This window comes from Pelophylax lessonae (assembly GCF_965119305.1).
Source record: "Pelophylax lessonae genome assembly, chromosome: 3".
Lineage (NCBI taxonomy): Eukaryota > Metazoa > Chordata > Amphibia > Anura > Ranidae > Pelophylax > Pelophylax lessonae.
Window position 1 is genome coordinate 563,947,880 of NC_138770.1, and position 13,349 is coordinate 563,961,228.

At 44.0% G+C, this 13,349-nt stretch overlaps 1 protein-coding gene across 2 annotated transcripts in view; it reads left to right on the forward strand.

Moving 5' to 3' along the window:
* Positions 1–13,349, forward strand: part of KIZ (kizuna centrosomal protein) — a 290,355-nt gene that overhangs the window by 189,627 nt on the left and 87,379 nt on the right. For both annotated transcript variants that reach the window (XM_082251350.1, XM_082251351.1), the window contains one exon: positions 11,437–11,533. In XM_082251350.1, the coding sequence (XP_082107476.1) occupies positions 11,437–11,533 (97 nt within the window). The remainder of the gene's footprint in view (positions 1–11,436; positions 11,534–13,349) is intronic.

Genomic DNA, 13,349 nt, shown 5'->3' on the forward strand with positions numbered 1-13,349 from the left:
AGGTTCTCCTATTTTTTCTCCCGCTTTCTTCTTTTTTCCTTTTTCCCTGTTCTTCTTGGCGGCTGTGTTGGGAGCCGTCCCTCTCTCCCTCCTGCTCTTTTTTTACCTCTTTTCCAAGGCTTCTCATTTTCCTGTGTGATATGGCTAACACCGCAGATGCTTGCTTTTAGCCGGTACCGGTCACGATTCTACCTGGCCGCTCCAGGGGAGCTTCTCCTGGGCTTGAGCTGGGTATCTGGGACAGGACCATCATGAGGTTTATCCTCCGTTTGGCCATTGGGCACCATCCTCATATCACTAGAACTGTCTGCATTATACGTGACTTTGTTTTTTATTCTTCATCTGTGATGTACCACCATAATGGTTATGCTTCTTCTGTTTATGGCCTTGTTTGAAACTCTGTTTGTTCTTTCAATTCCGTGTTTTTGCAAATTTGAAAATAAAGATTATTTAAAAAAAAAAGAAACAGTCTTGGACTTAGCCTGGGAAGACTCTCTTCTCCTCAATGGCTAACAGCAGGTCCTTTCATTACTCCCAGGCCTCAATCTCCAAAGCCAAGCCCAAGCCTAACTCACAGTCCTGGCTTCCAAGTCCCCTAAACCCTTGGATACAGTAAATCATCTTAGGCATGAGGAAGTGCCCCCATTTTTAAAAGTGAGGGGATGGCTTTTAGCCTTTGTGGAGATTTGAACAGCCTGCATCTAAGTTGAATGGGTACAGGTGGTTTCCAGGGGCTACATGCTACCAGGGAGTGCCCAGCTCCCTCCCTGGTTCATTATATGCAAACTACCTGTGTTCGCAGATTAGCAGATCTTAATGCAGCCTTGGTGTTTCATTGCTGCAGTCCTTGTAGCAGAATGGTTCCAGAGGTTCTATTCTAGCATGTTCACAGTTTTCAAATATAAAGGGATAGTGCCAAGACAAGGTCATCCAATGTCCAGGGAGAAGATAGAAAACTGTGCCCCCAACTGGGTGAAGAGGGGTGAGGCTAATAGAGGCACGCCCAGTGCACTGTGCCTAAGTGTATCTAATGTTTTTGAAATGTGCAGAAATAGTACTAATAGTTGGGGTAAACCGCAGCAAAGTGAAGAGTTTAAAATCATTGCACACATATGGGGAAACAGTAGCTGAATAGCAAATGTCCCAGCATCAGTGGTGTTAGTGGAAGGAAAAATGTTTCCTCATCAGTAGTGTCACTAGAAGGCAAAAAAATGTTCCTGCGTCAGTAATGTCACTGAGAGTATGTAACTGAAAGGAAAAAAATATCAATGCGCGGTGTTACTGAAAGCAAAAAATGTCATTCCATCTTTGGTGTCACTGGAAAGAAAAACTGTCCCTGTGTCTGTCTTGTGATGGGAAGGAAAAAATGTCCCAGTGTTGGTGGTGTCACAAGAATAAAAAATGTCTCTGCATCAGTGGTGCCACTGAAAGAAAATATTTTCCTACATATTTTCCTATATCAATGGTGTCACTGAAGGGAAAAAAAATTCCTGCATCTGTAGTTTCACTGAAAGAAAAACAATGCCTCTGTGGTTCTGGTGTCAGTCTGAGGAGAACTGCTTTGGAATACGTATCAGTGGGAGAAAGTGGGCGTTAAGGATTTTAAAAGAGGGAGGATGCTAAGGGACTCTTGGGGGGGCTGTGAAGAGGAGAAAGGATGTGTTGAGCGGAGTTGTCCCCGCTCCGCCCTCTATGTACTCTGTGTATTGTATTAAAGACCTCAAAAAGAGAGGGGGACAGCAAAAAGGGTAGTCTGTCCTCATTTCCAAATAGTGCTGCCTAGACACGAGGCTGTTTTTGCAAGTGACCACTCTCTTCAGCCCGCAGCAAGCTGCTATTGGATAGAGGAGAGTGCAGAATTCTCCCTCCAGCAGCAGCTATCAAGCCATCTTCATGCTGCAGTCACTCCTGACGGGTGCAGGAAAACCCATTGCTGAAAGCTCCTAGCACGCCCCCACCCTCCTCCATATATCAACAGTGCACCTGGGGAACATGCCCCTTCTGACTCCACCTTTGTTCCTGCCCTGCAAAGTTGGCATTTAGCCCATCTTGGATCTCAAGGCCCTAAATTTCTTTATTCCGTTTCAGAATTTCTACATGGAATTCTCCTGGCCTCTGTGAACCTCAAGGACATACTGTATACCTGCATGTCCCTTTTTTTCCAGTGCGTTTGAGATTCCTTAGCTTTACTGTGTGTCCCCAGTACTTCCAGTTTATGGCCTTGCCATTCAGCCTATCTTATGCAACATGAGTATTCACCAAGGTGTTGGCTCATGAGCTAGCCAAATTGCACTTCCAGTACTTTCTGTTGTGGAATATCTGGATGACCACCTTTTGAGGTAACAGTCAGCACAAGTTCTGGCAGACATTGTAGTCAGGACTGTTCAGACTTTGCACAGGCTTGACTGGATCCTTAACCTTTAGAAGTAATTTGGGGGCCAACCAATTGCTTGGAATATCTTTGTCTTATGCTAAAAAAACTAAAGACAGAGTTTTTCTTCCCCAGGAGATACTGCAGACTCTTCGCTCCCAGACTCAGTAGAGGAGTCGCCTTATTCCTCGCTTCTGCATGAGAGTCCTGGGGCTGATGACCGCCACCTCCTAGATGGTCTAATTTGCCAAGTTCCACTCCAGACCCCTACAACTTAATTCCTGTTATCGTGGAACAAAGCAGTCCTGTCCTTTGGACATACTGAATCATCTGGCATCCAGGATCAGGTTTTCCCTTGCTTGGTGGCTCAGGCATGTGGCTCTGGAATTAGGGAAGTCCTTCTGATCTCTTGGGAAATTTTCAGAGGAAGAGGATTTTGACATCAGAGGAATCTTATTTTCATACTCTCAAAATTATATTTCAACCATCTGGAATTTCAGGCAATCTGGCTGTCACTGCATTGTTGTACATCCTGACTTGAGGGTAATCCAATCAGGGATCAAGCTAACAATGACAAGGCAGTGGCATACATCGACCATGAGGAAGGAACCATATATCTCACCACAGCAAGAGAGGTAGTGCAGATCCTGTCCTGGGCAAACCTTCCTGTTCCAGCCTTTTTTTCTGTTTACATCCCAGGTGAGGAGAATTGGCATTTCGGCTTTGGTTGGCGCGGGTTTACCCAACAGCAACTGTATCGTTTAGAAATTCTGACTCTCTCTTTGTCATTCACGACGGTCCACAAAAAAGGGACGCTGTTTCTTGTTCCACCATTTCTCAGAGGCTTAGATAGAGCATCATTCAAGCTTATGGTCTCAAGGTTCAGGTTCCACCCTTTTCTGTGAAGGTGCTTTACTAGATCTGTGAGCACTTCTTGGGCTGCAGCATCAAGCAACTATTTCCTAGATTTGCAAGACTACCACCTGGTCTTCTCCACAAATTTTAACAGGTGATCATTCAGGGTCCTTCTAAAGCCAGCTTCAGACTTAAGGTGGGTCTTTGAGCTGCAGGCAGTTTCCAGCTCAGTTGTTTTTTTTTTGTTGGTCTGTTAGTGAATTCTTGCTGTTGCCCACCCCTCAGTTGGACTGCCCTTCGATGTCCCAATAGTCTCTAAACTACCGTGTCCCTCAAAGGACAAGAAAGAAAGAAAGAAAATGGTGTTTCTCTTTTGTTCATTGACAGACACAGCTGATGTCATTATTGACCATTGAGTTATGCTGCCCCCTACAGGAGTAGGACACTAGGCAGAAAAAACTGGCTTCACCTATAGGCAGTCCCAGGGGGTTTACTCCCACTCCCTGCTATAGTCACTCAGTTTTTTTTCTGCCTAGTCAGGAGTAAGGACCTGGTTCCTTGCAGGGATACTTGGTCCTGGCAAAATATGTTTTAGATAGCAATTTTTTTCCTCCTGGAGTCTTCCAGTGAGATCTACTATCAACTGCCGGACTGGACGATTAGCTGGTTAATCTAGATCCAGTGGTCACCTCAGTCTAGCCAGCGAGCGCGTGCAGGCCTCAGCTCCATGCTAGGTTGGCCGCAACATAGCCCCACTGGACGGGGGCTGGCCCGGCGAGTTAAACTTCTCGCAAGGTCGCATATGCTCCGGCCTGGGCCGACAGCCCCCCCCATTTCGACGGAGGAGGATCTGTCTGGAGGGGTGCCACTTGGTTCCTGGTATGGTGAGTAGTGCCTCCCCCCCTCCTGCCCCTAGAGGGTTTTGGGGTGGACGTGGGCCCCTTCTAGGATGATTGGACCCCCGAGTTCCCCTCCTTCCTGCAGGCACCCCCCCTTGTTTTTTCTGAGTCCCTCAGCCTGCCCCTCCCCTCCATATACACTGGGGCTGTTTGGGTAGTCTGGTCACTTGCCTGGGATGGGGGAAGGGCGCTATGGGGATGGGGCCGGGGGGGTGCGCTGCCGGTGACCGGACGATCGACTGTGCGGGGAGTGGGTTTGTACCCCCGTCCTGCCTGGATCTGTCCTTGACGCCTAGTCTCCTTGTGGTGCTGCCCGGTGCCACCATTTTGTTGTAGCCTGTGTATTCCGTTACACGGCAGCCATGTTTGTGTAGTCCGGCGGCCATTTTCTTGTGGTTTGCCATAGCAAATAGCGGCGGCCATGACAGTGAAGCCCTGTAGGTGGTGATTTCAGTGGTGGGAATCCCTCCTTATCCCCTGGTGCTGACTCCTGGTTCATTTAGCTTCCTGATCGCCGCTTGTGTAGTGCAGATTCTCCTGGTGCTTGCAGGTGCCTGTGTCAGTGGGTAGTGAGTCTGGTGGGGTCCTCTCCCTCTCTGCTGAGGATCACTTTGTGCCTTGTGCAAGGCGACTGGTTGGTGCTGCCAGCGCAGTGGGGGTTGTCCCTTAGTGTGTTACACTTTTTCGTGGGGTCCCCCTAGTGACTCATGGAGTCTTTGGAGCACATTTTCCAAATGATCCCCTCTCTGAGGCCTTCCCTTGCCTCATCTGTCTCATCAGATCCTTAATCTGATTCAGCCACCGCGGACATGGGTCACCCTTCTGGGTCTGCGACCACGCGCCTGGAATCCTCTGATAGTGAGGATGATTCCTCAATGCCTGCGACTGAGCATGAAAAGGATGCACTGATTGTATCTGTGTGCTAGAGCCTAAAGATGGAGGATGCAGCTGAAGCTGCGACAGAGGCGCAGGTACCCTTTGGCACTCACAAGTTATCCAAAGCGGAAAAGGTGTTTCCTTTCCCTGCTTATTTTGACAGAATTGTCGCTAAAGAGTGGGGACGACCAATGCGTCCCCGTGGGGTTCCTAAGCGCTTTACTAGGCGTTACCCTTTTGAAGAGTCCCTTCTTAAAGCGGAGTTCCGGGCACAGAAGTCATTTTTAAGTAAACATACCCCCGGGACAGTCAGGGCTAGTACATTCCACAATGGCTAGCCCCTGATCTGTCCCGGTTCGCACTTACCTGCAAGATGAGATACTTACTTATAAAATTTCTTCCACAGCGTTTCCATCTCTCTTGTGGGCAGCTGAAGCCGGCGCGGTCCTCTTCTGCGTCTTCTTCCGCGTCCTCTTCTCCCAGAACGCCTGCACCGGCCCCTCTCGTCACTTCCGGTGCGGCGCCGCATTCCTCCACAACTTCTGGGCATGCCCAGAAGCTGTTTAGTAGGGGAATGTGGCGTCGCCCGGAAGTGACGAGCGGGGCCGGTGCCGTCGCATTGATTCCTGGGAGCGATGACGTTCAGCTCCCAGGAATCATCGCGAGACAGGAAGTGCCGGCGGAGCCGCGGCGCTGAGGGAGGAAGTACACTGAGGTGAGTATTTACGATCTTCATTTACAAGGTGAGTAAACAAAAAAAAAAAACCTAACTATCCAATTCCTTTTCAGGTGATGTCGAACTAGCGTAGGGGCACAATAAAAAAATATTGATTTTGTGCCCGGAACTCCGCTTTAAGAAGTGGACTGTTCCACAGTTTAAACAAGGCAACCATGATTCCGGTTGAAGAGTCCCCAGCCTTTAAGGACCCAGCTGACTGGAAGGCGGAGGCTGTGACCCGCACTATGTACAACTTAGCTGGTTCGGCAATGAGGCCGGTATTTACCATTGCCCTGTTGTCGCCAACTCTGACTGAGTGGGCTAAGCTCCTACACCGTGACCTGGAGGAAGAACAGCCCCCCCCCTGCCTTTGCTGAGCTGGCGGACCAGCTGGTCCAGGGGCTGCAGTTTATCTGTGATGCCTCTTTTGATTCGGCTCCCCTGATGGCCTGCATCTCTGTTTTTGCGGTGGTCCTTCAGTGTGTCTTTTGGCTCAAATGCTGGTTTGCGGACCAGACTTCTAAAAGGCCTTGACTGATCTTCCCTTTCAAGGAGATCACCTGTTTGGAGCTACCCTGGATGACATCATTAAAGGTCTCACAGGACAGAAGAGTACCTTTCTTCCACAAGCTACTACGGGCAAGGAACCTCACCGTAGACGTGGACCTTCCTTCTTGGCTCATAAGAAATTTTTGTCATCCCTCAGGATCGACTGACAAGGGCTCAAAGCTTTTCAGGGCCTTCTCTGGCGGATCCAAACGAACCTGGTCTGGCAAGCCGAGAGCTGGCTTCTCCAGACCCGTGGACAAGGCTCCTTCTAGATGAAGGTGCGTGCCCAGACCTGTATCAGGGGTGGGGGGACATCTTTGCTGGTTTCCGGACCCATTGACTTCCCTGGTGCAAGATAAGTGGGTCCACAAAGTCATTCGGTCTGGCTACAAGATCGAGTTTCGCTCTTGTCCCCTTGTCTTGTTTTTTCCTTCCAACCTGCGCCTGTACTTAGACCGGTTACAGGGTCTTTTTGGGGCAATACATGACCCGTTCCTTCAAGGGGTGAATGTCCCGGTTCCAACTTCAGAACATTTTCAGGGTTTTTACTCAAACCTGTTTACAGCCCACAGGAAGGAAGACAAAGCGCGTCCAATCCTAGACCTCAAGGCTCTAAACTGCTTTGTGAGGGTACAGAAGTTCAGAATGGAATCCATTCGAACGGCGGTGGCATCCCTGCGTCAGGGGGATTTCTGTTTTTCAGGTGCCATGGCTGCTAATATAGAGAAGGCTGCACTCCAATTTGTAAATACAACAAACATGTAATTTTCTGTTCAGGTGTGTGTCCATAACTTGAATTTTATTAGTGACTCTTTCACATAATGGGCATAAATAGATCTTCTCCTAAGGCTTTTTGTCTTGTCACAGGAGATTAACAGGTTCCTGTCTTCCTCTTCTTTACTCGGCAGTAGATAGGTCCTGAACAGACTTGTATAAAGTACTCGAAAGTTCTACTTGAGTAAAAGTACAAGTGCTCGATCAAAAAGTGACTTGAGTAGAAGTGGAAGTGCTCGCAGAAAAAGTTACTTAAGTAGAAGTACTAAAGTATTCAACATTTTTTTTACTTAAGTATTGCAAGTAGTTTTTTAAAAAAATTTGCTACTTAAGTACTAAAAGTAAAAAGTACCAGTAGTTTTGAAAAAAAAATTCTACTCAAGTACTGAAAGTAGAAGTACAAGTACTGTGTTATGTAGTTATTAAAGAAAGAAGTCAAACGTTTGAACATCATATTGTTTTTTATTATTTCAAATGATTAACCTGTGTTTGTTAGTAGTTTCTTGATGCACTTTAAGCGCTGTAGCACCATTTATTTGTTTGTTTCATATTTTCTTTTTATTGGAAAGATTTGGTATAGCAGCTTTTATTATACACAGCCTTTATTTCCGTATGCGCTGATTTACAAATGACATTATACACATTTTTTTGAGCTTTATGCAACCTGCCATCTACTGTTCTGGCAGTGGTAATTTTTTTAAAAGTAACGAGTAACTATGCAGCACAAAAAAAAATACTTGAGTAGAAGTATCGAAATCATCGAAAAAATGTAGTGAAGTAAAAGTAGAAGTAGGAGAAAAAAATTCTACTCTAGGAAAGTACAGATACCGCATTTCGGTACTTAAGTACAGTACTTAAGTAGTTCTACTTCGTTACTATACATCTCTGGTCCTGAATACTGCAAAGAACATGGGGCTCAGGTAATGACATGGCTATGTTCCCCAGAGCTTTCTGCTGTGAGTCCATGGTGGCTTTGATTACATGCTCCTTGGGGGTGTATCCTTGACGCCCAGCGTTATTCAACCCAGAAGGTTGAATCTGCATGAGAGATGGATAGGGGGACTATTGCAGTCAGCTCGGCTATTTTTTTTTTAACACTGATATTTAAATAAATCAGATAAGCTGGAATTGGGCTTTAATTTAATTGCACAACGACTAGTGTTTACTAAGTACAGCAACATATTAGCACAACTGTGTTTTGTGTGTTTGTCTGGATATCTGATTTTTTAATGCTCCTTGCACTTCTGATTTGCTCATTGCTTGCCTTAGTAAGTCATCTGTCTTTTGACTGTAGGACCATTATTTTTTTAGTAAGTATAACAAGATTTTTTTCTCCAAGTTTCATATAGCTTGTTAAAATTTTTTGACTTTTACTGAATTTTGTATTTCTTATTCTTTCTTTGATTATTTGTCTTACTTGTTAATATTTGTTATCAATGTTCTGGTACAGGATTAAAATTCCATACAAAGAAACCTATATTGGGGCTTTGAAGGCAACCAGACCAATTGTCTAAAAAATCTTCACTTTATTATATACAAATATAGGATTAATAAATGTGAAAGATAAAAACATAGCGTATGCTGTAGAACTAGTTCCAGAACAAAACTGGCTAACCAAGATTCAAATTTCACATATGTGGTGCTCTCACTCTTAACTAATATCAGATTTATAACATATAACCAATATATTTGTGATAATCTAGAAGGTAATTTTCTGGTTAACATTACACATTTCGAATTCTCCTTTTCTTATTTTTCCTCAGGGGTGAGAGCATATCACACTGAAATAAACCAAAAAAATATTTTTCAAGATCCACTATCACAGGTAAAAATCCATAGTTGTCATCTCTACAGCACTTACATTCTCATACACATATAATTATAACAGCCATATTATACATGAATACCAGATGTCCCCTCCTTAGACTAAAGGGAAAACTGTCTCTCCTGCCGGCCACATCATGGGCACACAAAGACCACACTGGCCACACACACTCCTAGAAATAATATATAATTAGTATGATATGTAAATGCCAGAATAACTCCTTTAAAGGAGGTCAGCTTATAAGTACCCAGTGCTAGAAACAATTGGGAGTATATGATAATGCTATTTGATTGTTCCAGAAAACATGTGCACAGTATGTGCACAGGAAAATGGTATCTGCCTGTGGATAGACATGTAGCTAAGATACATAATTATTATTATTATCAAGATGCCAAAAGTGAAATTTCTTCTTCTTTAAGAGAGTCCATATACCCCCAAGGGGATTGGGGATTAGAATAAAGTGTTACTCCAGCATGAATTATGCTGGATATACCATTTTAGGGCAACTGTTCCCCCAGGTTTGAATGAAGTGATGACCTACAAGCCTTTTTTAGAAGGATTTACCTCTGATAAAACTGATTGTGTTTGAATTGACTTGAGAAGGCTTCTGTGGTGTCACATTGCTACATGAATATACAGGTGCATCCCATGAAATTAGAATATCATCAAAAAGTACATTTATTTCAGTTATTTAATTAAAAAAGTGAAACTCATATCTTTTATATAGATTCATTATACACAGAGAGATATATTTCAAGCATTTCTTTCTTTTAAATTTGATGATTATGGTTTACAGCTAGTGAAAACCCCAAATTCAGTAAAATTAGAATATTTCATGAATTACTACATCAATGCAGCCTGGCATGGAGGTGATCAGCCTGTGGCACTGCTGAGGTGTTAGGGAAGCCCAGGTTGCTCTTTGATAGTGGCCTTCAGCTCATCTGCATTATTGGATCTGGTGTCTCTCATCTTCCTCTCAACAATACCTCACAGATTCTCTTTGGTGTTTAGGTCAGGCGAGTGATACCATGCACATTAAACCAGGTATTGGTACTTTTGGCAGTGTGGGCATGTGCCAAGTCCTGCTGGAAAATGAAATCAGTACCTCCATAAAGCTGGTCAGCAGAGGGAAGCATTAAGTGCTCTAGAATTTCCTGGTAAAGGGGTGCTGTTTTGGAAACAGATGTCCTTTGCTTTTATTTGGTTGGGGGGTGCTGCTCTCCATGTCCCTCTGCATTGTTAGATACACTCGGCATGAAAAGCCATCTACCTCAAGTCCCCTTGTGGCTTGTATGTTTATCCACAATAGGGTGTGTCGCCAGTGTTGGTCAGTTGACCGGGGGGGTGGTGGAAGGCTGGGTTAACAGAGAACGTGGCAACCGTGTCAGCAGTATTGCAGAGGTGACGTCATCTGCTTGGCATGATGACGTCATTGCACCGTACTTGACTTGCGGCCCAAGAGCCAGGAAACCATGGATACTGCACCATTTTGTCCCTCCACAGTGCAGGCTTATAGGACCCTGGAAACTTTTAACTTTTTGTTTAAATAATGAAGTATATTGTTGATTTGCACTGAATCTCTCCCTATTTAGGGATATATAAGGAGGTCTGGTTAGACCTAAGAGGACAGACGAGGGATTACTGAGAGACCTAGCCTATGAGATTGCTAAGTTTGTAGGTAAATAGGTTACATTAGCTTATTCAGACAGTTTTGGATATTATATCTGTTTTGGTCTCCCTTTTGTTAAATATCTGATGGGAAAATTAGGCAATAGAGAGGACTCCTAGGTTTTTTCAGTATAAAATAATGATGAAATATTATGTATCCTTAATGTTTTCTGGAACAATCAAGTAGCATGATCATATACATATGTTTCATACATATGTTTCTAGCATTGGGTACTTATAATACACTTTTCTCCTTTTAACGGAGTTATTCTGTTATTTAAACATCTTATTAACATTATATTATTTCCAGGGGTGTGTGCGGCCATGTGGTCCTTGTGTGCTCATGTAATGGCTGGCAGGAGAGACCCTTTTCCCTACAGTCTGTAGAGAGGACATCTGGTATCCGTGCAATATACGGCTGTTATAATTTTATGTGTATGAGAATGTAAGTGCTCTAGAGTTTGAGCAGAAGTTTTGATAGTGGAAAATCTAAAAATGTCTTAAAAATGTTTTTTATTTATTTCAGTGTTGTATGCCCTAACCCCTGAGGAAGAATAAGAAAAGAAAAATGTAAAAATTTGTTGGGTTAGCCAGCAAATATACTTTTAGATGGTCATAAATATAGCGGTTATATGTTATAAGCCTGGTCTGGGTTAAGAGTAGGAGTACTACATATGTGAAATTATATTCTTGATTAGTCAGTTTTGTTCTACAGCATATTCTGTGTTTTTATCGTTCACTATTATTAATCCTATATTTGTATATAATAAAGTGAAGATTTTTAGACAATTGGTTTGGTTGCCTTCAAAGTCCAAAGATAGGTTATTTCTATGGAATTCTAATATTGTAAGGATGGGGGTAAACTGTTCACATTTGAAATCCACTTTCTATTCTGTTATAGGATTAACGTCTGCCAATATACATTTCACAAGAAAACCAACAAGCAAGCAAATCTCTGAGGCTACCATTTCATCTAGCGAGTCAAGCCCTGAACATAGGTAAATAAAGCTTGTACAATTAAATATCAAAAGGCATAATTGGACCTGTAACTTTTTAATCAATGTCTAATATAACAGTACTGCAGAAGTGCAGATGCCAGTACCTATATCTTTTTGTCATTATTCCTATGGAGCTGTCTGTATACAAGGGACTCTATTTCTGGCCAAAGTGTCATTAAGCCTAACCTCACAGCACTCAACAGTTCAGAGCCAGAATCCCTGTTAGTCATTGAAGTTTTGCCATTGAACTGTTAATGGCAGTGGGCTAGACCTAATGTTGACTTGAGCAGAAGTCGAGGCCTAGCCTTTACAGACACCATAAAACACACATTAAAGGAGAAGTACAGCCAAAGCTCGTTGTGGCTGTAGGACTCCTGTGGATCACAGGAGTTCAGTTAGTTCTGCCCTCCTGTGACCTGTTTTCAGGAGACAGCAGGCTGAAGACTGCTGTTGGCTGACGTCAAGAGCCGGTCCAGGCTAGGGCAAGATTGCAACTAAAAAGGTGGGATCCATCCACATGCCTGGACCGCTGAGACCTTGAGTCACCCACTCCCACCCCCTCCACAGCCCAGCGCTCCAGTGAGCGGGGGGGGGGGGGTAGCAGACAGCAGTGACTGGCAGGGAGCCCTGAGAACCGATCGATCGGTGGGATTTGTTCGCTCAGTTCCCACTCAGCCGGTGGGAGACAGATGCTGCATCCACGTAGGCAAGCATGATTCTGAAAAAAAACACATACTTCTCTTTTAATATAAAAAATCTGTTGAATTTTTTTTATAGTCAAAATGTAAAATTATATATCTATAATATAATGAAATCTATATCTTGTATTTTAATTCTTTCTAGCCTACTCCTAATAATCTGAATGATCTTAAAGTTTCTAAACTTTCTTTGTGAAGTCTCACACATTTTTTTTCAAATTTCTTTATTAAACACGTAATAAGCATACAACGTATGAATGAAAGACATAGAAGTCCAGACTATAACATAAAATACAATCGAGTCAATTATCCGTATAGCAAAAATACAATACAGAGAAGGTCATGTCAAAATTCACAACCAAGGCACCGTAGCAATAGGTGTTATAGCCACATGTAGCCTGGGACCTGGTTCGTGTCAATAGCAACAATAAAACGTGAGTGATGAAAACAATGGTATCCGGATCGACAACCTCATGGGACCCGAAAAAGAAGGATGTTCAGAAAAATAACCATCAAAAAGAAGGGGGTATAAAAGAAAACGAAAAAACCTGGACCTCGACGGGCAAGGTTGAGGGAAAAAAAAAAAACCTGTGGGGGGGGGGGGAGTAGACAAGGGAAGGGTAAACAGCCGGGTAGGGGGGAAGAGGGAAGGCCAGAGGAGGGTGAAAAGAAGGGGAGCAGTGGCAGAGAACAGCAAGTCGGTCATGAGGCCAAGGACAAGTATAAAACGCTGGTCCAAAGGGGAGGAATCAAGGAGAGCCCATCCCGTGCAGGTGGTCCCGATGCCAGTCATACCGCAGGGGAACCAGGGGCTCGTCTCACACATTTACCTTGAATTCTAGAACATACATTCACTATGCCCTTGAGTAGGCATTGTTGTGTCACACATTTCACAGAGCCTGCAGTCTGAGCTACGTGGTCTGCTGAGGGGAACATATATCCCTTTTGTCCCCTTCTACCCTTTCCAACCTTGCTGTGAACATTTGTGACTCTATGGCAGTTTGTTGTCCAGATACCTATCCAGTCCTGTCCCCCGGTCATAACCTTGACATCACCAGGAGAGAGTGAAAGCTTACTTGTCTTGTAGATCAGCACCGATTACAACTGCTGGTCAAACA